The 27,945-nt window shown below is 36.1% G+C and overlaps 1 protein-coding gene across 2 annotated transcripts; it reads right to left on the bottom strand.

The window, feature by feature from the left end:
• Positions 1-21: 21 nt before the first annotated feature.
• TRIP11 (thyroid hormone receptor interactor 11) lies at positions 22-27,585 on the bottom strand. Of its 2 annotated transcripts, XM_059850165.1 has the most exons (20): positions 27,445-27,585; positions 24,942-25,018; positions 23,868-23,978; positions 22,531-22,806; positions 21,659-21,727; positions 20,809-20,974; positions 18,568-18,930; positions 17,867-17,907; positions 16,851-17,054; positions 12,825-15,854; positions 12,475-12,615; positions 12,062-12,255; positions 10,974-11,137; positions 10,545-10,648; positions 10,212-10,311; positions 6,489-6,570; positions 5,550-5,664; positions 4,872-4,994; positions 3,477-3,624; positions 22-2,115 (listed from the first exon to the last, which is right to left on the bottom strand). In XM_059850165.1, exons 1-20 carry the CDS (start codon positions 27,581-27,583, stop codon positions 1,907-1,909), a joined length of 5,856 nt encoding a protein of 1,951 aa, XP_059706148.1. In that variant the 5' UTR covers positions 27,584-27,585; the 3' UTR covers positions 22-1,906. The 2 variants fall into 2 exon arrangements, with proteins under 2 accessions (XP_059706148.1, XP_059706150.1); XM_059850167.1 differs by lacking the exon at positions 21,659-21,727.
• Positions 27,586-27,945: the final 360 nt, after the last annotated feature.

Here is a 27,945-nt window from a genome sequence, read left to right on the forward strand (position 1 = left end):
TTTGCAGCATGCAGAAATAAATGGTCTTACTATGTTTTCTTTATTGCAATTTAGAAAGCTTCCTGAAAGAGAAATGTGTACATATTAAGTTCTCTGCAGTTAAAGAAGAAAAAAATGGATTAAAAAAGTTAAGAACTGCTCAGTTAGTATCTTCAGAGAATTGTGAGCAGCATGACTCCATTTGTAATTTACAACATGCAAGTCACATAATTTTTATAAACTAACCATTTCCTTCTGCTTTGGCTCACCAAAAGGCAATTTTATTGCAAAGCAGCTATATATCATTAAACAGACATGACTACAAGACCAAGAGAGATTGCATAAAAGCCACCTGATTTCACTTTTCTTTATAATTGCTATATAATAAAAAAAAGTAGCTGTTCCAGTCCAGTTTAAATGAAGATGTACTTTTGAAGTATCTAACTGCAATATTCTCAGCTGAGGTAATTTGAGATTCTCATTACATGTACGACATAACACAAAATTTACTTTGGTAAATATGTGGCTGCTATCTTTTCAGAAATCAAACTTCCAAACTGTCCATAACTGGGTAAAAATTTAAAAACAGAATCCAATAGGGTAGGTCAATCCAGTTACAAATTTGCTAAGTCTTCCATGAAACATTACTATGCTGGAGAAAAGGGTTTCAAACAGCTCTTAAAGTAAGCACAGCAAATAAAAAAACCTTTGCTAGGTTTCAAGGCAATAAACAAAATTCACTATATGACCTTTATAGAAAAAAAATGCAAAGATTTCTTGCATTGTTTTGGTTGATTCTGTACAAGTTCACTAATTAGTTTTATTTAAATATAACTCTTACAACAATTTTATCCAGAACCTTAATGAAAATGAAGAAGGTTGACAGTTCTAATATAGAACTTGCACAACAGTTATCTTAACACTGACTTAACAAGGAGAGGCATATAAAAAGACATAGAAATTACACATTTTAAACTGAAGATGTTTTATCTCAGATGCACTATGAGGATGACTCTTATTCTTTAGTATGCAACTTCATTCTTTACCTGTTAAACCAAGTGTACACGTTACCACAGCAAAATTTACAGAATAATTGACTTTGGCCTTGGTTGTACAAAGACCTATTTACACATTTGAGATAAGCGAGCACCTTCCCCCCCTCTTAACTCTATACATGTGTTCAAGCTTTAAGTCTATATTTGGATCTACAAAATCTTGCAAGATAAAAAGCCTCTCATATATACACCTTGGACCATTAGAGCACAGTGTCTTCATATATGTGAATGTATCATCTGCTAAATTACCCATGCTTCAAACTGATGTGAAGCCTCACTTCCATAGTTAACTTCTTGGTGCTGATGGGTTTGACTGCTGAAAACAGCTGTTAGTCTGGGGGGATACACCAAATCATTGTGCAAAGAGATTAATGTGCCTCAAATTGCCCCCAAATGCAATCAAACTTGTAAATAAGAAATGTATGTCCAAAAGTACATTAAATAAAAACCATGAATTGGGTGTTTTTCTAGTTCTGGTTCTTGAATGTAGATGGCAGATCATTTTAATGGAAAAACAAATCTCAACACCAAAGAGTTAATGCTGTCTATGCATATCTGAAATAACCCAGTATACCTAAGGTTTTAAAATCCTTTAATTTGTCTTGTGACAATCTAGCAACAAGATAGATTTTTTTTTTCTCAGTTAAATATTTAACCCACACCCAAAATGAATGCCTGCTATACAGAAGGCAATTATTCATTCCACCATTAGAATTTCTGAAGCACTGATAAGTTTGTAAGTACAGGAAAAGCAAGGTACAATTGCAATCAAATACATGACTTTTTACAGAAGGCCTCATTGTGGTAAATTATATACAACATAGTGTTCTCATTTTCCTTAAAGTGCTTTCATCGTACTGATACAAGATCATCTATTGTTTTAGGAGGTCTTTTAATACAGCACCAGCACTGGCATCAGGGGACACTGGCAGTGGTGTAAAAGTAGGCAATGCATCAGAAATAGGTTTCATAAGCAGATGTCCAGAACTACTAGCTGGTGTTATGAGAGGCACTGCTGCAGATCGAGGTGCTAAAAATGGATTTGCATCTGGTCTTCTACCCATTCCCGAGACTGGAGACTCTGGAATACAGAAAAACCCAAACCAACAATGAAAACATTTTGTTAAACAGCATTCCTAAATCTATCCAATTTTTCAGCATTTGTTCAGAGACATGTTCTAAAACAGCCTATTACTTCTGCAACATGCAAGTCCTTGAAAATCTCCTTGCCATGGACTGTAGACACCTTCAAAGACTTATTGTCTCTGACTACTCTCATAGAACCATAGAATCCTTTAGGTTGGAGAAGACTCTTAAAATCAAGTCCAACTGTGCCAAGTCCACCACCAAAACTCTGTAACAGCTCAAGCTACCCAAGAAAACGTGCACATCTGACAGGCAACATGAACACCCTTTGCAGTTCACTTCACCTTTGCAATGCCAGATATGAAGTATCAGTCATACTGACTCCAACACTGTGCAGAGCTGTGAGGGCACATGCACTGCAATGCAGAGCACAGGAAGGTTTCCCAACACATGGCACAGCTTTGCCAGGGTCAGTCCCAGGAAAACCCCCACAAATAAACAGCACTTTGTAACATCCAACTACTTTAGGTGAATTGAAAGAGGGTTTTTTAGCATCTCTCTCTATCTCTGTATATACATATAACATGTAAGGGTTTAGTGTTCAGGGCTTTTTGTTTTAATTTTCTTTTGAGTTTACAGCTAAGTTTCAAACAAAACAAGCTTCTGCCAACCAGCAGGCCTATATAAAAGTGAAGTCTTAAACACATTAGGAACAAACTGGAGCACCTAAATTGAAGATTTCAATTTTAAATTATTTAAGACAAAAGTACATTAATTTAACATGCATAATATAAGCTGAATTGTTCTCTCTTAGAAAACGTCAACACTTAAAGTCAACACTCCTGCGCAGCTTACAGAGATTTCATACCAGGCCATACACTTAACTGATTTTATTTTGGTCCTCTCTGAGCAACTAGGTTCTACACACCAGAGAGACACTGAAAAGTTGTATTACTTGCATTCTTCACTCACTTCAAAACAAGCTGATCAACAGGGATGCTGAAAATCAGGACTGGCTTCACCGCTTCACTGTATGAAGTTGTCTACACAGCAACTGTTTGGCTCTAACAGGTTAAATCCTGTTAAATCCTTCCTATATCGAAGAGAATTTGGTTCCTCTAACCTTCTGTATTGAGAGTTTAGAAAGTGAGGTATAGATGCAGTGGGAAGGAGCGATAGGAGAAGAATTTAAAAAAAAAGACAAAAGTAGAACATGGCTGGGGAGAAGCACAGAGCATTTTAATGCTTCTGTGTTTCCTCACTTCCTTTACAGGTGAGGAAGCACAGAAGCATTAAAATCCTCTTGAAAATTCTATCCTTAGTTATTTATGTTCTGTGTGAAGATTAGAACGTTACCTTGCATTTGACTGTTGGGTGGAGTACTGCTAGTTTTACCAGTTCCTGCTGCTCCTAAAGGTTTCATGTGATGAACAGAGAGCTTAGGTGGGGGAAGGCTAGGGCGAGATTCAGTTTCAAGGAATTTCACGAACAGTTCTGAAAAAGACTATAAAAAGCTACTAGTTATTCTATATTTCACTGATGCTCTAGTGAAAAGCACTAAGTCAAAAATACATACATACATAAAATAAAAAGCTGTCAACTGCCTGCAATCAATTTTTTACCTAGTACTAAGCAGCCCTCAGTGAGTGACAATGAAATTTATTTTCAAAATACACTTTTTGTTGTTGTCTCACTAAGAGGCATTGATAGAAAATTGATAAACTCTAAAGATAACACACATACTTCTATCATGGTTCCATTATTGATTTAAGCCAGTTATTTCAAGAATTCTATGCTATTACTGACATTACAGTATTTCCTTAGTCTTTACTCAATCTCTCCTCCACAAACACATAAAACCCAATCTTTTCTCTTAAGGCCCCTGTATGCTTTAGTTAATAGAGAATCTCAAATAAAGGAAGCACAGAATGATTAAGGTGTCGGTAGCATGAGAAGATAAAATTTGGCTTAGCAAAGTCTGTCCTATTCACACAAAAGTATTAATTTTTCTCTTACTTCTACAGTTAATCAGACCACAGTCCTTTAGTGGCCTATGTGCCTGCACTATTTTAGGGAGAAAAAACCAATCCCTACACTTCAAGATGATTTATGGGGATCCATTCTCAACTGAGCAAAAAACCAGTCAATCCAAAAACCCCAATCCCTCAGCGCATGGTCCTTGAGTACATTATTTACTGGCCTGCAAAAGGGAAAGTTCCATAGATAAACTGCTCCCATGGATCATACTATGAGATCTGTTGCTTTACACTACTCAAAAAAATAGCAGTTTTATATGCTGTACATAAGAAGCAATAGCTGCAGCAGCTGAGAAAGCTTTTCAATTTAAATTTAAAGGACATAAGGGAACACAGTCATCAAAATACAATGCCACGGTATTCTATACTGTTGAGAATTGTGTAATTCCATACTCTCACATACATTTAACCTCCAGCATTCATAGTTTGTAAGATGAAGTTCATACTGTAAGAAGAGTGATGCCAGGAACCAGTGGAACAGTAATTGTCTTCTGTATCAGAAGACAAGATTTATCACTGGGTAATTTTCAATGTCTAAATATTTCCTTCGTGCAGGAAAAAACATTTTGCCAAAGCAGTTGCAAAAAACAACTAAGGCAAGATCCAGCAGCACCAGTAAATGCAGCTTAATATACTGATGAACCAAACATGGGCATTAATAAGCAACTTCCCTATTTTTCCACTCAAACCAAGAGAATGAATGGTTAATTCTTACACTATTAAAAATGTTCTGATGAGTTGGTCTCAAAGGTGTACTAGGAACACTCTTTGACCCAGGTCCTCCACCAAGCCAGCCAGTCATCCATCTTGTGACTCCTCTTTGCTCTTCAGATAGTAACTAGAGAAGGATTTAAAGAAAACAAAGTTAGGAAACAACAAAAAAAAGCAGCACATGAAAGAAAGTGAATAAATACAAGCTGCAATGCCACATAATGTGGCACTCTTAGAGATAAATACAAATTTTTATTATTGTCAAAACCATATTCTCCACCTTCCAAAGAGGTGGCAGTCTAAAAACTTGCCTCTTTATTTAAAAACATAAGCCTCATATTATTCACAATAACTACTGGTACATATACAACAGGCTTACTTTTCTGTAACTGTTATATTACAGCTACTCCACACAACAGCAAAAAATCCTTTCCTTTCTGCATCAGCATTCCTCTGCAAAATGAAATCTACCCTATTAAAACAACATTATCAAAAGATTAAGATCATCACATAAAAAACATTAAAGAAGAAAAAAACAGTTTCCCCACAAAATGTGCAGGGACAGTTAGTTCAGCAACGAGTTCTTCTATTTTCAGGTAAGGATACTGAAAAAAAGAAGGAGGAAGGAGGAAGGAAAAAACAAAAAGGAAAAGAACGAGCCTTGTTTTCTGCAAAGTATTACCTGATCAAGTTCATCCTTTTTCAGTCCCAAGATACTTCCCATCAACCTTAACACTTCAACACGTTTATTTTTTGGAGTATGAAAATGTCCAACAAAGAGATTTCTCATCAACAGTCTGCAGAATAAAAGAAGGTAGCTATACAAGCTGCTATTGTGTAACAGCTGATACCATAATATTGATGCATTTATTCCTCATACTCTTGCCTAATTTACAGTAATAGAAATAAACACATCAAATACAAATAACTAAAGGGTACCACACCAATTTCCTCTAAGTTATTACATTTCTTAAGCAGTGTGGATTTGGACAGTATTAGCAATATTGTATCCAGTGAGGTGAAACTGAATGGTAACATGAACAAATTTGGATGTACATACTATAGTCAGGGAAAATGTTTGTTCTAAGATCTTGATTCAGCAGAGCATTTAAAAAGAAAGCTCTGTGTAGTCCCAAACCAAGACATAATGAAGGGGGCAGGGGAGCTCACCTGCCTATCCCTGTTTCAGTTCTGTTGGGTAGAAAAAAAAAAAAAAAAAAAGGGACCAAGGAAGAAATTTACAGGACATCCAGGTGATGCAGACACATGAAAAGGCTTGCTGTTCATACCCTGAACATTATAAAATATGCTCATTAAAAACCCTTCTCTTCATTTGCAGAGCTCAGGCTACAGAAGTGCACTTCTACTTAAGAGACATCAGTGAACCGAAGTCACATATCTATTGGTTTTACTAATCAAAATGACTATTTACAACCACCAAGCAATTGAAAAATGTCAAAATAATAGAAGTGTAATTACAAGGCAACATACAGAAGTGCATTCCTCTACTACAACTGCAACTATGAGTGCCATATCAGTACACTGAGAGGAATAAACCCGAAACACTTAGGCCAAATCATTCATTAAAGACTTATGACCAAATCTTTCATTAAGGACTTACTTGTCCACTTTCCCTTCTGTGCTGTTCATAAGGTTCATTAATTTATTTTGTACATCTTCTAACATTTCTCTTCTGATCTCACCTATAAAAGTAATGTCACAGCAAAGGAACAAAAACTTTGAAACATTGCAATAATTGATCAGTAATACATATGTTCATAAATAGTGCTATGGTGCTTTTAAATAAAAAACAAAACCATAAAATCAATGTGATTTTTTAGAAAAGGTGTCAACTTAGTAAGTCATTGCTATTTGAAACCACAAGTTGAAATTTCAGGAATGATACTCAAAGCTGAAGCACAGGACCACACATTAAATATATCCATTGCAGAAGGTCTGATAAACTGCTTTCTTCTATCTAAATAATACAGAACTAGAAAGAAACTCTTCAGCAAGGTCTGTAGTCCTGTGGTGGTAATCTTTTTCATAATGACCAAATTCCACAGTGGCATCAGGTCTTTTTGATCTCTGCCCATAACCTCCAAAATTATCCAAGCCCAGGTATTCTGGGTACCTTACTATCAAGTTGCTCCTCTGAAGCACCAAGGAGTTCTTAAGTTTCCTAGATGTATTACTGGCTAGCAGAGCAACATCAGTAGCCCGTTGAGGGTCTGTTCTGTTTGGACCCTTCCCACTCCTGTGACTGATGCAAGTCCTGGAAAGAGCATCCTGGGACACACTAACATATCATCAAAACAGTGTTGTGCTTCAAAATTCAGTATACTAGGCAAGAGAGGCAGACATATGCAAGATTACCCCTACTTTTGGGAACAAAAACATGAATGGAAGAGATGAAATGCTACCATGAAGCAAAAATAAGACTGGGAGAAAAATGGCAAACACTTGTCAGGTATCATGGCTTGCAAGCTGAATAAGTAGGCCAGAATTCTAAGTCAATGAATATGAGGTGGCCTAAGACCAGAAAGACAGCAAAAGTGTCATTTCTCACCAAACTGGGGTTCTGCAACATACTACTTCTGAAGCCTAATAAAAGTACAATTAAGCCTTATGCGCACACAAAAACCTGACAAACATACTGTAAAATGGACTGTCCATGTGAAGACCAACTCTACATTACAGATATAAGCTGACGGGATGAACTTTTTCTCCTCTCTCACTATGAAGTGTAATGCTTATCTCCAAATCCTTTGGAAAATCTGCTAATCAACCTAGTTTTTAACAGTTTTTGGGCTCATGTTAGTTAAAAATGCTTCATTAAAAAGCCACAAAAGATACACTTTTGTTTTATCTGCCTCATAGTTAATTTCTAAAAAGCCTCAACACCTTTGTAAGAAAAATTACTTCTATGAATTTTTACAACCTTCAAATAATCTGTGGTGCATGGAAAGGGATTCCTCATTTCCACAACTTTCAATCTTTAATAAGTGCATGCCACAATTATGTTAACAAAACATGGTTCTCAATTAACACTAATTAATTAACTCCATGAGAATTGACACAGATTTCATATGTATACACATCAAAGAGCCAGTCTGTGAAATGGATGGAACCTAATACGCCCTGTTCAAATACTCCACGTCCTCATGCAAACATTTTACTTCACAAATATGAATTTTAAGGCATACAGAATAGAACAAACTAATGTCCTGCTGGGAAAATTCTTATTCAAGGAACAGACAGAGTAAGCTCCTCATCCGAAGCAAGTTAAAAACTAAAGGAAAACATGTATTATGCAATAATGCATCTTGTAACAACTACATCCATATGCATCAAATTCCATTCCAATAGGGTGAGTGCTCTACAGCACCTCTCTCTCAACACACCAGGGTGAGGAACAGGAGAATTACTCCATGGTTTCAAGGTTTACATTTGCTTAAAATTATGCTACTTTGTAAATATGGTTAAATAGGATACCAATACTTGAAGGAAAACAAAGGTAATATGATTATAGAATGATTCAGCTGCAGGAGCATACATAGATGAGTTGTTATTTGCATGTCCACAGAACAGAAGGGAATAAAGAGACTTATACTACCAATGCTACAAAAAGATAAACAAGCAGCATTTGAAAACAAATTTCAATTAAATTTTACACTGTTGCTATTTCTCTACAAAGCAAGACAACTGTGAGTTGCTTTTTCAATTTTTATTAATTTCATTTATTCCTTTATGATGGATCTTAAAACAAAAGTATTAATAATTTAAACAAAATAAAAATCATTAATAATTTAAATGAAAGTTTATATCAAAGAGGATCAACTTTTCAGGACCACTACACAGCTATATTCTATCCACAGTGACACTGCAACTTTATCTTAAAAATATTTTTTAAATGGAACATTTCCCTCTAAAATAGAATCCTACAGCTGAAAAGGACTTAAACATGCACTTTGAGTTTATGAAAAGACTAAGTAACAAAAATGTCCTGAGCCAAAATTCAGCACGGACTGCTGTAAACCAGACATTTACAGTCTCCAATAATTTGTTAACCATTTATGGCAATCCAGAAAACTGCATCTGGTACATCTTATACTTTTCCATTAAAATCACTTCTTCTGCCAAAAAATCCATGAAGAAATCCTTCAAAAGATTTGGCTAACAAAACGGTGTCTGGGAATGTATTTGGCCAATTTTCAATAAGACATTTTATGTTTTCTTGTATAAATAGAGAATACAAAGTGTTATTTTTTTTTCTATAAAAGTCATTATTTACTCTATAACAACATTAAAGTGCTGTTTCCTTTATGCAGCAATTCCATTTCAATTTTTTTATCAAGTAAATTGCTTGCCAATACAACCCTGCTTGATACTCAGTTTTCTCTGAGTTTAAACCCCTTCTGCTTTCTTAAGCAAGGGTTTAACAACAAAATAAACAGTAATCAAGAACTTCCCATTTAAGAGCATTTATTTGCCTATGCCAAAGTTAATTTCAATGCAGGATTTGTGAACTTTTGCTGTGAATGTCTGTAGTGAGACACAGATATACAGATCAGTCAATTCAAAAACAGATCAGTAGTTGTACATTATGTAGCAGTTTGAAATTTAATTTAGCTTATAAAATTCATATGTGAACTCAGGGAGCACTTCTAGGATGCCCACTTGGATGCCAAATTGCACTTGGAGAGAACTAAATTTAAGTAAGTACACATTCAAATATGTAGCAGAAAAGCAATAGACTGTTTTTTGTAGAGCTTTTGCTGGAATCTTGAAGATTTTCAAATGAGATCTCACACCACCTGTCATAAGAATGCTTCAAGAAAACATCACTTATGACAAGAGCAAGACTTATCATTTAAAAAGGTATAGCAATAATCAGTTGCATGTGTTCAAAGCATGAGTTACCACTGCACCAGCAGGGATGGCTGAACCATCTGTGCAAGAGCTGCTGCCTCTATGTCTCTAACCAACTGCACACCTTTACCTCACTGTACTCTGTATCTATGTCAAATATGGTAGCTACTCTGGAAAATCTGACATTTGGCATTTCACCAACTTTTAAAAAAGACACAGAGCTAAATCAATTGTCTTGGTACTTACAGGGAAAACCCCCCAAAACACTTCTACAGGGCTTTCTTTTCAGAAAGATCTCTAACAGAAGGTAAATATACTTTTTCATATTTGCTTTATAAACAAGGAAGTCCTCAGAATGTGGCACAGAATTAGTCTCTCATAGGATATGAATTCTGGTAAGTTTCTAGGAATACTACATTATGTCCTCAGCTGCTTGAAATATTTTAAGCAGAAATGAAAAAAATGTAGATACCTTCTTTCTTAAGCTCTTCAATCTGCTCCTCTTTGATGTCAAGCTGCTCAGTAAGCCTGGATGCAGCATCCAGAGCAGCATTTGCCTCTTCTAAACTCACCTAAATAGAGGGTAGGAAAGGGAAAAAAAAATGAGAAGCAGGGAGATCACAATTACCCTAATACCACACATATCAGACATAACAGATGAAGAGACTGCATTACTTGTTCTTTCAAATAACTGGATTGTAAACACCCTCAGAAAATCGAGGGTCAGCAGAAAAATGCTACTTTGCTTGCTCAGTGAAGAATTACAATATAGTTTCACAAGGTTCAATTTCATTATTCAGCCTACCTCCAGTGATACAACTTTTTCTTCTAGGCTTTCTGCTTTCTTCTTCCATTCTGCACTCTGTTTTTGGTGTCTCTCCAGCTCTGCTGAATACATAGCTTTTTCTTCTAAAGAATTAAAAATAAGAGACAAAACAAAACTATCTTAATTTACAACATGTAACTCTTCTTGGGATATGCAATTGCTAAACCTCAGCATTATCATATCTGGTCTTCATGAGATAGAGGTGGAATTTAAGTTTCATAAATGTGACTTTGATCAACAGTTTTCACAGAATTGTTTTTTCCAAGCTTTTTAATAGAGAAGAGATTCTGAAGTTCAGGCTATCAAAAAGGAAACAAGGTAACCAATACTTCAAAAGCACCAAAATATGGTAACTATTCAGCTGCAAAATGCTTGTTCCAATCTTTGCTACTTCTTGACAAACCTTACCCTGTTGGAACTGCTCTAGTACCATCTGCAGGTTGGCCAGAGACAGTGCATACTGCTTCACTTGGTCCTGGGAGATAGTCAGCTGCAGCATGGTTTCATCTCTCTGCTTGGAAACTAGGTTTAACTGCTCTTGCAAAGATTCAACTTGCAGACTAGCCTGATGACTTAATGAAAACAAGATACATCACTTAAATAACAGAAGTTATCACAGCGAAAATTACATCCCACCAAAAAACATCTTAGCAAAATTTTTGAGCTAAATTTGCAAAAATTACCAATTCCTCTTTAAAAATAAACAAACAAAACCAAACTAAAGAGAGATTTAAAAGACGTCTGGCAACAAAATTTTGACAATCAAAGAAAAAAATCCCAATTAACATCTTTTGTTTAAAATGCATTCGAAAAAATCCTAGGTTTTGTTCATTATTATAACAGCATCTTAACAAAAAAAAAAAAAATCTGTATCTTCCTAGTTGTTTGCTTCAATTACTATGAATGAATAGGTCTTTCTACCAGTGTTTACTTTTATCCCCAGTCTCCAAGAACTCAGTATATCTTCCTACTTACTAATGACTGAATGCTCTACCTAATTTCCCATTGTGCAAAAATATTCTAGCCTCCCAGATTCTGCTACTCATGAGAAATTCAGTGCATCTTGCTCTATATGTTTACACTATGAAGAAGGAAGTTCTCAGCAGTGTATACTTTCCATGGTATCAGGCACAAAGTACAAATGTGATGTGTCTCTAAAGCAATTCACAAGTCATGACAGTCACAAACAATGCACATTTGTGCACTGAAGTATATAAAATAAGACTCTTTCAAACTTTAACACACAGCTAAATTGATGGGTTAAGAATTTTTTTTCAAGTTCTAAGCACCATTGATGATGTAAGGTTTCAATAGTTGGTACTGAAAGGAGAAATAGATTAAATTCTTGACCAAGTATATTTTAAATCATCATGATTCTGAGTAACAAAAGTTTGTATCTTTTTGTTTTTTCTAGTGCTTAGTATGTTACAGGATAGCAGCTCAATATAATAAGAGACATCAGCATCAGTTTAGTTAACTGTGTTATTTAAGACTACCTGGCATTCTCCACTGCAGTAGATGAGGATACAAGTTTTTCTTCCAAAATCAAAACCTTTTTTCTTAGCTTGACCTCTCTGTCTTCTGCAGCTAAAGCTTCTCTGGTGTACGAGTCTTCCATCTCTAAAAGGTGATTCCGCAACCTCTCCAGCTCCTGATTTAGGCGCTGCTCCTTCTCATGCAAATGCTGTACCTGCGTAGAACATACTTTAAGTTGCTTGGACTGCCACTTCATAAAAATAAAAATTAAGTAAAAAAATGTAACACATATCCATTGAACCACACTGCAAGTGTATTAATTTTAGGTGCTTTTAACAAGTGACTGCTGCTAAAATAATAAAAAAATATTACAGATGCAATTTCTTATTCTTTTTTCATTGATTTCTTGCAACTATAACTTATTTGGTGGTACCTCACTCTGCAGGGCACTGCTCTCCATTTGCTTCTGTTTGAGCGCTACCATGACTTGGTCTCTCTCTTGCTGAAAAGTAACAGCCTTTTCCTGCATGGATTTAACTTCATTTAACAGTTGATTCAATTCTCCTGTCTTGCCCTGTAGAAGACATAAACAAATATTTCAAACATGGCCAATAATTATACCTGAGGCATCGTCTTTGCCAGGAAGAGTGTAAAGATACAAGTGATCTAACAAGGAAAAGGGCAGGACATCTATGCCCTTGCAACACAGAAAAATATCCAGGAAGTATATTATTTTGAACTCGTCTAGTTTGAAGAGATAGTCATAAGTATGAATGTACATACCTGTTCTTTGTCTTTCAACAGCTTCTCAAAAGCAAGAGCTTTTTCCTTCATTGAGTGAGATTCAAACTCTTTCTCTTTGAGCATCATTGAAAATTGCATATTAGTCTCCTGAAGTGCACGGAATTCTGTTTCTTTTTCCCTGCACCTTGCAACTATTTTTTCATTTTCTTCTTTCAGTTTTCGAATATCCATTTCTAAAATTAAATTTCTTTCTTTTAGATTAGTTACAGCTTGCTTCAAAAGCTCATTTTCATTTTCTTTGTTACTAAGATTTTCACTCACAGAAAGTAACTGATCACTTTTAGATTTAATTAATATATCTTTTTCTCTTAGTGACTTCTGTAACACATCATGTTTTTCTTTGATCTGTCTCATCTCTGATTCAGTTCCTTCTTGACTCTTTCTTTCAAGCTCTGATGCTGTAGCAACAGAATCAGATAATCGCTGATTGTTTTCCTGAAGAATCCTGATAGTTGAATCTTTTTCTTGTAACTTTTTTTTCAGTTGTTCCAACTCATTTTGAAGGAGTTTAGACTCCTCACTGAGTGCTTCAGGAAGACTGCATTGAACACCTGAAAGCTGTGAAACGGCAGCAGCTGTTGCCACAGATGGTGTTACCAAATCCAGTTTGCTCAGGAGAAGATCCTTAGTGTTATAAAGCTGTCCTATGCTGTGTTGAACTTGTGCTAATTCTTGACTAAAACTTTTCAGCTTTTTCTCATTCTGTTCATAACTCTGAATCAAGCCATTATAATCTACTTGCAGCCTTGAAGTACTATCGCTTTCAAATGAAATTTGTGCTTGCAGCCTGTGCAACTCTTCTTGCAGGTGAGCTGACTCATGCTGCATGTTCTGGACCGTCGTTATTACTTGCTGTTTCCACTCTTCCATTTTCTTTACTTGCTGTTTTAGTTTATCACGTTCTTGCAGAAGTTCCTCAAATTGGTTACTGTTCACACCCCCTGCCCCATTATCAGCACCTGTACTGGATGTCTGCAAGACAGTCAATAAGGTTTGGCATTTTTGACTTAGGGCATCTATTTCAATATCTTTTTCTCGAATGATACGGGATAGATTCTGAATAGTTTCTCTAGACATGTCTTGACTGCTGTTTTCATATCTATTGGATAACCTTCGGTTCTCCTCTTGCAACCTCACCAAAGCTGCTTCTTTAGCAGCGACCATATCTATGATATTACGATACTCTGTTTTTAACTGACTGTTTTCCCTTGTCTTTTCACTTAGAACTGCTAGTACTTGTTCTCTTTCCAGAACGTAAGCTTGCAGCTGCTGCTGAAGGGAAACAACATCCTGCCTGTAGGAAGCTGAGGAAACTCTAGCATTAAGAGCTTGTATTTCTAAATCTTTCTCTTGAATTATCCGAGTAAGTTTACCAACTTCATCCTTAGACAACTGATCAATTTGCTGACTTAGAGAAACATTCTTTTCATTTAACAGCTTAATCTCCATCTCCCTTTCCTTGATACCTTTGACCAGTCTTTCAATTTCAGCTTTAGATAAGTCATGTTTTTCATTTCCATTTTCTCCATTAAGAGTCTGAACCTTGGTTTCCTGAAAAAGATAAGAAGCATCAGTCTGAATTATCTGTCTCTCTTTGTGCAACTGAGTTTTAATTTGTTCAATTGTTTTCTGCAAATTTTTGATTTCCTCATCCTTTTCTAAAAAGAGTCTTTCATGTGTGACATTCATTTGCTGACACTGCAATTTGGACTCATCTATTTCCTTTTGCTGCTCCTGCAGTGACTGCTGAAGTTTCACTGTTGCTTGATTCTGATCTTCTATTGTTTTTTTGTGAACTTTTATTTCTTCTTCAAGATTATTCTTTATCACTTTTAACTGTGTTACCTCACTTTCAAGTTCAATAATAATATCTAAAGTTTTAGGCTCAACCACAGGTGTAGATCTACTTTGCTGATCCTTAAGCCGTTCAATTTCTTCTTTCAAATGATTATTTTCTTCTTTCATGACTGCAAGACTTCTGTCCTTTTCCTCCAAGTTCTGTCTTAAGACATCCTGCTTTTTTGAGATTTTTATATATTCCTCAAGTTCCCGCTTCGCCTGTAAGGCTTGATTTTTGTATTTTTCAATGAATATCTCTTTCTCTTTTACGAGATCAGTCAACTGCTTTTGTCCTCCTAAGCTAGTAGTCAACATCTCTTTTGTTTCTTGATGGTCAATTTCCATCTGCTCAACGGTCTTTTTAAGCTCAGCAAGCTTCAAGTCTTTCTCTTGATGAAGCTTAACCAGGCACTCATGTTCGAGCTGCAGTGCACTGGTATCCATACTACGTGCCTTTGATAGATCCTCAATAGTTTGCTTATAACTGTGTGCTTGTTCCAAAAGCCTCTTCTCCGTCTCGTTTAATTCACTCTCTAACTGCCTTTTCTCCATTTTCAAAGCCTCCACAAGAGTGTCTTTTTCCAAATGAACTTTCTTTTTCTCAGAAATGGCATCACTTAACTCCTGTTTTAGTTCTTCAATGGCTGCTATCAGCTTTCCATTTTCCATTCTGAGATCAGACAGAGATTTCTGTAGATCTTCATTTATTTGTTTGTTTTCTGAAACATCATTCTGTAGTTTTGCAATTTCTACTTCTCTTTCTTTCAGAATCAGATCTTGGCAAGTGTAGTTAGATTCCTCATTACTTTTTTCTGTTAACTTGCTCAAGGATACACAAAGTTCCTCCTCTCTTTCTTTTAGTCTCTGCTGCAACTCTCCAATTTCTTTTTTACTATGTGAATTACACTCCTGGGCTTTCCTTAATTGTTCCTGAAGATCTTTAATATTGTCTTGTAGCTGCTGCTTAGTTACATGCAAATCATTAAGTGCATATGAACAGTGGCTTAGTTTTTCTTTCTGACTATCTAAATCTTTAATAGCTTTCATCTTCTCAGTTTCTAATTCTGATACTTTCTTTCTTTCACAATCTATGTCAAGCTTCAGCTGTTTGATGATGCTATCAGTTTCTGTGTGTTGCTTTGACAGCTGCTCTTTCAGTGTAATCATATGCTGGAAATGAACACAAAACAGAATTCATTACGGTAGCAAAAGCAGCTGAACTACGCATTTCATTCACTTCTATCCTCTAAACAATAAAAAAAATTGAGAGGAAAAAATGTTTCTTAGTTGCCAACATAAGCTGGCAAGTAGGACCAACTAATCAATGCTAAATTAATTAAAACAGACTACATTTCACTACAAAAAAACCCAAAAAACCACCATCACCCCTAAAAGAACCTTAACTACCTAAATGAAGAAATAAAAAAAGACCTGCTTAAAAAAAAAAACCTGTCAGAATTTGTCAAGACATTTGGAATTCAGCAAACATCCATTGCTAAAAAAAAGGGTGGCATTACATTAAAGTTATCTGTATATTCTATTTTCAACTTTTTGTTTCAACTTTGGATTCATTTTATAGGTCATTCATTGGTAAATCAATAAAATTGAAAACACATGGCTTGCAGCTCAAATTACAGGTCAAATATACTGGAACTCTGGCAAAGAAGTATAATTTAATTCTGATTATATATAATTGGTGACTTTTTTATTTCACGAATGCTCGTATTATAAAGAACTTGCAATAAAGTAACTTAAATATTCAACATAATTAAAATTTTTAAAAGAAAAAGTTTCAAAAATCATTGTAATGCATACCATCATAAGAAAGATCAGAATATTACCAGGATAAATTTCATCAGAAATGTTGCAATGAAAAATCAGGGACTATTTAACTGGACTTCGTAAAGTAACATCTCTTATGGACAGCTGACACGCTGGATTTCTTCTTTGTCTATAACAAGTGGGTTTTACTTGCACTTCGGAATTTCACATTGAGAAAATAGATATAGAGAAATACTGGTCCCAAGTATTTGTTTTTAGGCTTCAAAAGATAACTTATATTTCCCTGCTATCTATGTTCAAAGATCAACTTAAAAGACAAGTACACATACACAGAATTCAAAACATTTATTCAGAAGCTCAGTAATTAGTTGGATTATTTATTACCTGAGTAGCTTCTTGATTCTGCTTGTCTAGTTCTTCCAACTCTGCTATTAATGTTTCTCTTTCAGCAACACTTTCATCTAACTCATGTTCTTTCCTTTCCAAATCTTGTCTTAACTGATTTATTTCTGCATTCTGATCCTCTGTATTCGAAGAAAGAATATTCTCATGTTTATGCTGTGCACTTGTCAGTTCCTTCTCAAGTCCCTCAAAATAAAAAAAAAAAAATTGTAAATATCAGACTTTATCTTGCTGAAATTGCATTAGAATCTCTAAGCCTGCATAAATACTACCCCAGTTAAAAATTTTTTGCTGGGAAGTATTTCTCTCTACCATTCATACATAGATATTTATTTCTTCATCATGTGGTTTAAGTGCATAAACTTCTGCACAAAAAGCCATGGTATGGTAAGAAGTTATATCCACCTCTAAAGTATGGATTGACAGCTGGGATAAACTATTATAACTGCAAGAGCCACCATAAACACAGCAGTAAAATAAACCGTATCTCTCAAGTCTGAGTTCATAAAGGACCAAGACAACAACACCAAGAAATAAAGGTGTGATATGTTCCACTGCTTCACTTCATCAGTAACATAGAATGCAGTATTATTATGAGCACTAAACAGAAGAGAAATACTTCAAAACTGGTGAGTGCAAAAACTGAAACATGTTAAAGCAGAAGTGAAAAATTACATATTTTACAGAATGTATTATCAGTACTTTGAAAATGTATGTTACAGCTTTCTAGGCAACAATGAGATGGGTGGAACTTGAATGGTTTTCCTAATAGAATACACTGTGGAGTTTCACAAGCAAAAATGTATTGTTTCTATAAATTCCACATATAATTACAGAATTAAACTACAATTATTTCCTTTTACGTTACAATGTTATTTATGTAGAAAGGCAAATGTTAAAAAAAAAAAAACAACCAACAACAAGCTACCAAAACTTGTTTTCCATCAGTTACTATTGTTATAAACTTTTTTGTTGGCTTAATTTAGAAATTGCTTTACCTGATTTAAACTGGCAAGTCTTGCTATTTCATTTTCTGCTTCTATAAAGGAAAATAAAATCAAATAGATAATTTACTGCTTTTCAAACAACAATAAAACAAATACATTTTCCCAGCTTGCCCAAGTAGAACTGCTGCTCTGAAGAGAATAGTTTCACAGCATTTTGTGATCACAAGCATCAGTGCCATAAAAGACTCAAACATACCATCAGTCACCACCTCAAAGCAGAGTATTACTTTCACAACTCATCCCACATTAGGTGGACTTTGGCACTAGAGTTTAATCAGCTATGAAATATTAAAATATTTTCTACCTACAGATATGTTTCTTAAACAGGCATGTTAGTGTTTCCTTAAGGAGAAGATATTAGCAACTGAGTACCTTTACAGGCACACACAAAAATACACTTTTTGAATTTAAACAAACAACTTCTATTGAGGATTACTTACTTTTAAAGAAAAAAACCCCTACCAAACAGTTGGCAGACATGATAACTTCCCTAATCAGAAGCCCCTATGACAACCACACTAGTCCTAACAGTATTCTCTTTTCTGCTTCAATGGACAATGCTTTTCTAAAACAGCAATATTTTAAAGGTACACATTCTCATATTCAGTTTTAAATTCATAAAATAAATTTTGAGTTTTCGAAGTGAAAACTTGTGAAAATACAGTAAAAAAAAAAAATCATAGTCTTAGTACCTAACAACGCTTGCTGTAGGCTGACAACATCTTGTGGTAGTGATGTCTTTGATTGGAGTTGCTTCTGTTCTTTCAGGAGAGCATCTTGCTCTGCCACAGACTTTTGAAGCGCATCAAATTCAGATTTAAGCTTTTCATAATCTTGCGCTATTTGGATTTTTTCTAGCTTTGCAAATTCGTGCTCTTTCAGAAGATTTTTGTTTTCTGCTTTGGCAGAAGATAATCTGTGATTTAATTTTCTTATTTCATCCTCTAGGTCCTTTACAACCTGCCACTCTTCCACCTGTCCTCCATCTGGACTCTGAGCTTTTTTTTTCTGTTCAGTAATTTTAGGGTCATCCACAGCATCAGTGCTCACACCATCTAAAAGACAAAAGAGATTATTTGCAGTATTAACCAAAACCATCACTCCAGATCTTTTACTTCTCCTCTTTCACCTCTTCTCCTGACAGAGGGAGATAGACTAAAACAAAGACATGGTCATCATCAACAGAAAGCTTGGTTAATTAGGTTTAACATTTGAAGCTGTGCTACACATATTACTGGTAGGACAAGTAGCTTTTTGAATACTTTCACATGCATGGCTCAAAATAATTTTAAATATAAGTGTTGCAAGACACATATATATTTTGTTTGCAATTTAATTAGAATACACTTGATCCCCACCTCTCTTGGTGAGGAGATGACAATCTAATTTATCAGCATTTGGAATCTCTCAATTTTCTAAGAGTAATTTATCAAATCCCATCTAATTCAGATTGATGCAAAATCCATTTATAATTTAATTAATTACATTTTAAAGGTTTGCCAAATAGTTCTTACACAGAAAAATTTGCTCCAAATAATTTGCTAAATGATGCACAAAAGTTTTCAACTGAAGAAAAACATTTTTCAGAATTAACCTTTTTACAAATCCATCATACTCTCATACTGTACTGACATTCATATTTCTGTACAATCTTCTATAATTTCCAGATAAGTTAGACAGTACAAAAAGGCATCATTTGAAGAGTGCAGGAAAAAAAAAGTTAAATGAAAGCACACTAGTGTGAATTCACTTCTGTGTCAGCTCAAACACTTGACCCTGCCCTAGTCCCTATTATGTTGTCAGACAGAATGAACAAAATAAAAATATAAAATACTCTAGTTCTTCAAAAGCCACTAGCAGTATTTATTTTGCAGATAAGTGGTAATGTGAAAGATAAGGGATTTGTGCCTTCAACTTTCTTAAATTAGTCCTGCTGGTGTATGTATGTGAAGTGAAAAAACACATTACATCTTAACAGGCATCTCATTTTAAGGAATAATTCCCCATCAGTACTACCTTTAAAGTTAGAGAAACTGTAAGAAAAAAAAAAACTTCTCTTCTTTCCAAGAAGGGAATAGATCTCTAGTTCCAAAAGGAGAGTATATACTCTCTTGAAGTCCAAGTTTTACTCTGTAAATACAGAGGTTTACAGGCAAAGCTTATGTACTTGTGCAAAGAAGCTTCCTGAGGAAACCTAACTGGCATGACTATATTTAGGGAGAATGAAATACTTATAAGGCAACAAAAAGTTATTTGTGGGAACTACTGAGCTTCTACATTATAGTTATGCCACACACTAAGGTGTGGCCCTTATGGCAATCACAGAATCACAGCATAGTTTGGTTTGGAAGGGCCTTTAGAACATCTAGTTTCAACACCTACATCATCATGGGCAGGGATACCATCCACTAGATCAGGCTGTTCAAGGTCCTATCCAATCCGGCCATGAACATTTCCAGAAATGGGGCATCTACAACTTCTCTAAGCAACTTGTTCCAGTGTCTCACCACCCAATCTTTGAGCTTTTGTCAAGTAACCCAATTAGCACATAGCACTTCTCACAAAAGTTATTTTTTTGTCCTGTTACTTTGTTATCTTCAATTCAGTATGTCTTATCCCTACCTATATTCAGTTTAAGTTAAAAAACCAACCCAGAAAGTGCAAAATTCAGAGAACAACAATTGGTATGTATGCAAAATGACTCTCCAGACTGATACATGCCCCAGATAAATTGCTATCATACCAGTGCTCAAGCCAACTAGAGTGAATAAAAGATACGGAACACGTCTTAAATATGAAGCTGAACTGAAATTGAAATTTAAATTCTAAACATCATGTATTTAATATATATTGTACTGCTACATGCATATTCAACATTTTAACCCAAATTCACTCTACGTAAAATGAAACAGAAAGCATGTGGTAACAGAGACCTTGCTGTAACCGATTCTCAAGTTCTTCAATTCGCTCTTCATATTCACGCAGCTCCTCTCGGTGTCGACGACTTATCTCTACTAACTTCTGTCTGTGGGCATCCTGCAATACTGATAGCTCATGCTGATGTTCATCTATTTCTTGACTTAAATTCTGTTTGAGCTCCTAGAAATATCATTAGAGAAACAAAATAGCAAAATACAGCACATGTCTTATCTAAGAAATAATACAATACAAAAGAAAGAAGTTTTCCCAAGTCTAATGAAAAGATTTATTGAAGGATTTCTCATAGAAGCCAGGTTTTTTGATATTTGTTGATTGGGGTTTTTTAAACATGTAGAAAGAAATTCCTTTAAAAATATGTTCAAACAAATAGTATGCTCTCCACAAGAGCAAATATTAAACCAATGTACATCAATTACGAGTCTTACGTACAAAATGGATACACTAGAATGCACTTTTAGTGACTAACTTTACTAGGATGACATGTAAAGTCCGTATTTTGCACCTTCAACAAAAAAAGGCAACATGTTTCTTAGAAGGCAGAAATTACTCTGTGTATCTAAAATACGGTCTCATAACTCATCAACAGCTTCACGAAGTGATTTGCCCTTGTAAGTACTCATGTCACTGTTTCAAGCTGACATAGTGGAATTATCAAATCATACAAACACCCTTTCTCAGAGTAACTGCTTCTAAATATTGTACTGCTGACTGAAGGGTTGCTATGCTACTACATACCCCCATGCATTTTTAATAATGTTATAATAGTGTTAATTAAAATATTTACAAGTTATGTGACCACATGCAAAACCATGAAGAGTAAAGAAGACTAGTTTGTCATCTTACCTTAACAACATTTTGTAGTTTGCATATTTCACTTTGTTCAGCATCATTAGTGCCTTGCAATTTGGAAGACTAAAAAAACCCAAACCACATATCCATATGAAAAATGTGATAAATACATGTACTTTTTATCTAAGTGGTTCCTCTATTGATACTCAAAAGTGGAAAACAACAAAGCTAACATGCAGCAAAAAAAATCTACTGTAATTCTGATTTTTTAAAAAAATACATTTTAATGGAAACATTTTAATTTTTCATGGATTTTTATTATTACATTACTACATATAATAGGTAAAAATTTGGAGTGGGGGTGTTATTACTCATAGTAAGACAACAGGGTTGCTTAGTTTTGAGTATTTTCACATGGGAAAAGTATACCTCTAAAATCAGGCTATACCTGAAAAATGGTAACTCACATCAGCAGCAGCTTGAAAGATTATATGCATTTTTGTCTCAACAAACCATGAATTATAACTGACATACCAAGGACTGGGAGAAGAGAAAGTATAAAAGCATGCAACTATCAAACCATTACTTTGAACACTACTGTGCTATCAATACAAATCAGTAACATTGCCAAGAGGAAGGGAAGTATTTTTTTTAAAGGCTGAACAGTGAAACCCTGAAGTAGCATTCTAGGTGAATGTTCACAAAATCCTTTACCTAACTTGACAAATCATGCATAAAAGCATTTGGAAGTTAGTCACTGAATGTGTCCTTAGTGATGTGACAGCACAAAAGGTTTCAGCTTTTCCATCACAACATGTTCCTTCTAGAAATTTTTCAGCATGAGCTTTCAAAAAATCCACCAAATGCAATGAAAACAATAATTTGGAGGGGAGAGGGAAGGGGAGGGTGGAAGAGAAACCACTCACCACTGCAATCTGCTTCCAGTGGTCAACCTCAGATTCGAGCCTGGAAACTTCATTGGACAATCTGTTTATTTCTTGTTGTGACCAGATTATATCTCCAAAATCCATGTCATCTCCTTCAAAACCTGAGGAATGTCTGACCTCTGGAACATAGGAGGCTGATGCAGTGGCTGCTGGCAAAACACCAGCTCCCAACTGAGCAGTCTGAGCAGCTGTCTGTACTTTCTGCAGTTGTTCCTGCAGTGCATTCTGTCTGGCTTTTAGGTGGCTGATTTCCACCTGGATATACAAAATAAAATGCATTGTTTGAATAAGAAGAATATAAAAATACACTCTACTTTACCCTTTGTGGCCTTGTGAAATGTGAACCAAACAACACCCCCAGCACAAAAAACTGATCACTTTCACTGAAAAAAAGAAAAAAAGTCCAAACATTCTCATAATGGAGAAAAAGAAACACCCTTAGCTCAAGTGTTATAAAGTACCTCAGACAAAGACACAGGGTTTTTTAGCAGCAAAGGTACACAAGTAGTACAGCAATAACCAGGCTAAACAGTTATACAAAAAAAATTAAATATATAAGAGGGTATTCAGATATGAAAATGTATGATGATTTTCTAGTTATTTTTACTACATTTGAGTTCTTTTATGCTTAACTTGATGTAGTGAAAATTTACTTACAATAAACCGAAATTAGCTGCATGTAATTTTCTTGTAACAACTCTGTTATTGTATTTAACAAGCAGAATTTCATACATCTCATAGTTCTGCGTCCTCTAGTTCCCATATGAATTTGTGAACAAATCAGAAATTAAAATCCTTTTTGTGTAAATCTCAGCATACTGGCAACTTTCTTCATTTAGGTCTATGAAATCTCATACAATAGCCTATAAAGCTGATGCTTCCATCATAAAGGGACATTTCATGAATTTTGAAAGCTAGCTCTACTCTCTTTAATTGTATATGTTAAGATAAATAATGATACCTGAAGACAAAATAACTGTTTCAAATGGGAATTTGCTCTTGTTGCCTTCTTTTAAAGTAACTGAATCGGAAATACAAAGCAGTAGTGTCTGTTCTCACAGTGATCCCACAAACAACAGAAATTCTGACAGCTGCACGACATTCCCAGAGCTTTTTCTCTGATCTTAACTATCTCCTGGCAGCTTGGCTTACATTACATGATTTGATGACATATGTCTTAGTCTACATTAACAAACTAAGAAGCCATAGCTGTGACCACTACTTCCCCTTTAAGAGAACAGACACTAGAACAAAGGCATTAAACAGCACAACAGGTAAGTTTATTTGACATACTGAGAAATTTTACTCTGTCTTACCTCTTTCTGTTGAAGCTGATTGCGGTACTCGATAGACAACTGCTTAATTTGCAGCTCTGCTGCTTCATGCTTTTCTTCTAAGTCACTACAGACTTTTTTCAGTCTCTCATTCTAGCAAAAATGAGAAATGAATGTTGGTAAACTTAGAACAGTCCTTAACTAATCAGAAAAGCACAAAGCTACTGGACAGCAAAGAAATTAAACTGTAGAGATTTCTCATGTTACTTCATTCAAAACACACACAAACAGCAATGTGTGGGCCCCAAATAATGGTCATGTCCAAGCTTTCCATTTTTATATGGCATGGACTCCAGACTCCAGCTCACTTCCAGAAAAAAGGGCTGCCATCACCAATAAATGCCAAGAACTGAAAAAGTTAGGGCTGAATCACATCTTTGCAAGATCCACAGGTAGAATTTAAGAACAGCCACAAAGCACAAACTGGAGCTAATATCCAATGTTTTCTCTATGACCTCAGCCAAGAGCAGATGGCAAGAAACTAGAAAGAGGACAAGCAGGAACAGTGATGTCCCAAAATAGTATCTTCACAATCCTCTTGAGGCCTGAAGGCATACATGAAAGTTGTTTATTTAGAGACACAAAGAAAGTCACATGACCAACAAGTTCTATTCAAGAGCACATAAAGTCACTTTCCATGAGGGTACATGAGATTTTCAAGTGGTTTTGGAGAGGCACGAGCAGCCTATGTCAGAATGACCAAATAGGAGGACAACAGAGAGAGAACACGAATAGTGAAAACGCCCACTCTTTTCAGAGCCAAGCCTACTGCTGCAGTCCAAATCCACCTGACAGGGCAGGAACGGTCACAGATAGCAAAAGATGAAAACTTGCAGCACATGCATACACCAATAAACATGTGTCCCTAAATAAAATGTGTGTTCCTAACTGTGATGGCAGTTTGGCACAAAACCAGAGTCACATTCTAACACCACTGTAACCCTTGTTTCTGGATTTACCCAGGGACAAAGAATTTTAATGCAATATATCAACTTCATACAAAACAAATCCTATGCACTGCTTTTAATTACAAAATAGTGATCTAAAATTTCTTACTTCAAACTTTTGTGCTGCATTAATACTTTCTATTTCTCTGAGTCTAGAATTGGACACATGGAGTTCTGTCGCTGCATCTGAAAGAAAATGAAAATTTTCATTTTAATTACAATTCTTTCAATCTGTTAAGACCATTTACTAATACATATCTTACTTCAGACTACTTTAATGTTCATTCCTAGATAAACATCAAAAGCTGTTTTTATCAGAACACGGTAAGAACTATTTTTCAGATAGTCTTTCTGCATTTAATTTAGTTCGCTCACATTTAGGCTTTAAATCAAATCAAAATCCTAACAGATTAGTATGGATTTAAGCTTTAAAGTAAGGGAGATAAAAAAAAATGTTTTACTTGACTATTTTGTGTCCCTGAATCTGTTCCTCATTTCAGACTTGTTCCTGACCTAAGAGCTGTGTTTCTGTGTAATGCCACATGAAGTTTCAAAACAGATATTCATTCCATTAGATACATAAAACAGTGACTGAAAAAACCCCAAACCACCCACACACCCAAGAAAACATCAAACCCATAAGACTCACTGTCTCTAAAAAGGTGATACATCTACCATCCCAGTTTATCCAACTGGAAAAGCATGTAATTCCAGATACATTTTAGTGATCAATCCTCCTCAAACTGACTATGTTTACTTCTCCTATGTCCCACCTTTAATGGACAGAAACACCACATTTTCTTCTAGCAATGAGAAATCATCCTGAATTTACTATAAAGCAACCTTGGCAATACTCCAAAATTGGAAATTAGTACAATTTCCAAGTAAATACTAATGTGCTGTTAAAAACAAGACAGCTCAAACACTGCAGAGGAAAAAACCAAGACAGCTCGAACACTGCAGAGGAAACAATCTACAATGAAAACTGCAAAATGGAAGATGTGCAAGTTCATAATCCACAAACAACTGATGTCAGTCAAAACACTGAATGCAAGGGATAATATGAAAACCTAGGAAATTTTAACCAATTAGGAAATTAAACCCAGACTGTAAAGAAGTACTTGAAAAGTATTGTTAAGGCCACGTATTATTCAAAGGTTTTTACAGAAGAGTACTTGAATGGCACTAGATTTTCACACTCTGGAGTCTAATCACCCATATGAATGTACTACCCTGAAATTTTTAGGAGACTGAAGTTGTCCACAGTAGTATCCAGCAGTGAAGTACACCTGGAACTAACTACAAAACATCACTACAGCTCTCTTGCACAAACTCATGCACCAATTTGTGAGTTCACAATTCATCTTCCAAAAAAGCAAAACAAACACTCTAGATGACTCCACAGCTCAGGAAAATAAAATAACTTTCCAAACTAAACTACTACAGATTTTGAAGTTTACAACATTTCTAAGTAAGTCTTTCAGAAAAGTGTGAAAAAAAATTTTAGGTGTCAGAATTTCTCTCTTCTGAGAACTTACCCTGTGCACCAAAAAGGCCATTCATATGAGATCCATTAGATTAGCTTGCCAACAAGGTTTATACAACATATGTTTCTTTAATATTCTTTCACAATGCTTCATTGATGAGAAATTGTAAACGAAGTAGAATTGCTTAATTTCACATTTAAAATGACTATTCAGAAGTCTTAGCTGTTCTTTGTAGTTTCTGCTCTTAACACTGTTTTGAGAAAGCTAACTTTTAAAATAATTTACAGTCACAAGATGATAATACTGGGGATATTAATCTATTGACACTTATTACCATATTATACAACTGCTTCACTAAAGTAACCAGAAGTCATTACTAAAAATTCGAAGAAAATATGAAATTTACTATTAGCAAATTTACTGTTGGTTTATAGAATATCCTACTCTGATGTCTCTTTTTTTTTTTGGTTGGGTTCTTTTTTTTTTTTTTTTCCTCTCTTCTAACTTTCTGTATTAAAGATAAATTGTTCTAGCCTCTAACCCTTATAAAGCAAGGGCCATGTTCTCCTACTTGGCTGTAGGGGACTTGTAAAACCCGACAGGTTTCTCTGGGCACAAAAGAAAGATAAACAAAACAATGACAAACATTGAACCTTTGCCTCTGTGACACGTCAGACTTAGATCACACCAGTGGCAAAACAACCTCTGTACTACAACTCTGCAGTTTTATGGAACCGGTGTAAAAGCAGCTAATTAGCTGAGAGTTTATCTAAACTAAGCAAACAGAAAGGAAAAAGAGTGTTGTTTGAGTGCTGTCATTACGGAGCAACATAACACTTCACGGAATTCAGAAACCTCTGAATAATAAGCCTAAAACAGGTTCACATCTGCTACTAGAGTCTGGGACTATATGTGTGTATTCAGATCCTGAAGTCACAAGAGCGGAATAAAAACAAAGGCAGGAAAGCCAGCAGCATTCGCGGAAGGTACCAAGCCGCGACCAGCTCCCTCCGGGCCGGTGCGTCAGCGCAGGCCCCGCCGCGGTCGGTCCGGAGGGGACCGGCGGCCAGAGGAGGAGGAGAAAGAGCTCCCTCACGGAACCAGGCCCATCCCGAGCCCCCTTACCGCCCACTTCCTCCGCGCCTTCCAGAAGGATGTCCTTGGTGAAGCTGGAGATCTGCCCGGTGAGCGAGGACAGGCTGTCGCCCACCTGCCCCAGGGACTGGCCCAGCCCCGAGCCCAGCCCGCCCAGCCAAGACGCCATCGCGGCTCGGAGGGCTCCGGGCCTCGCTCGGCCCTGCCGGGCGGCCCCTGCAGCCGGTGCCCGCGGTCCAAGGGGCCACCTCCTCCTCCCTTCTCCTCGCTACTGCGGGTCGCGGCTCCTGCTCCGAGCTCAGCACACCGGGCTCGGCAACTCGTCCGTCAAAGCCGCACGCATCCTCCCGGCTCCTCCGGCTCAGCTGCTCCTCCCGGCTTGTCTTGTCCCGTCCTGGCTCAGCGACTCCTCCCGGCGACTCCGGCCGCTGCCACCTCAACGGCCGCCATGACACCCCTCCCAAACACCATCGAGAGCGGCGGCTCGGGCTAGAGCGCCGCCTCGGAGGCGGATATGGCGTGTGGGCGGAA

Source organism: Haemorhous mexicanus, chromosome 6 (assembly GCF_027477595.1).
Source record: "Haemorhous mexicanus isolate bHaeMex1 chromosome 6, bHaeMex1.pri, whole genome shotgun sequence".
Lineage (NCBI taxonomy): Eukaryota > Metazoa > Chordata > Aves > Passeriformes > Fringillidae > Haemorhous > Haemorhous mexicanus.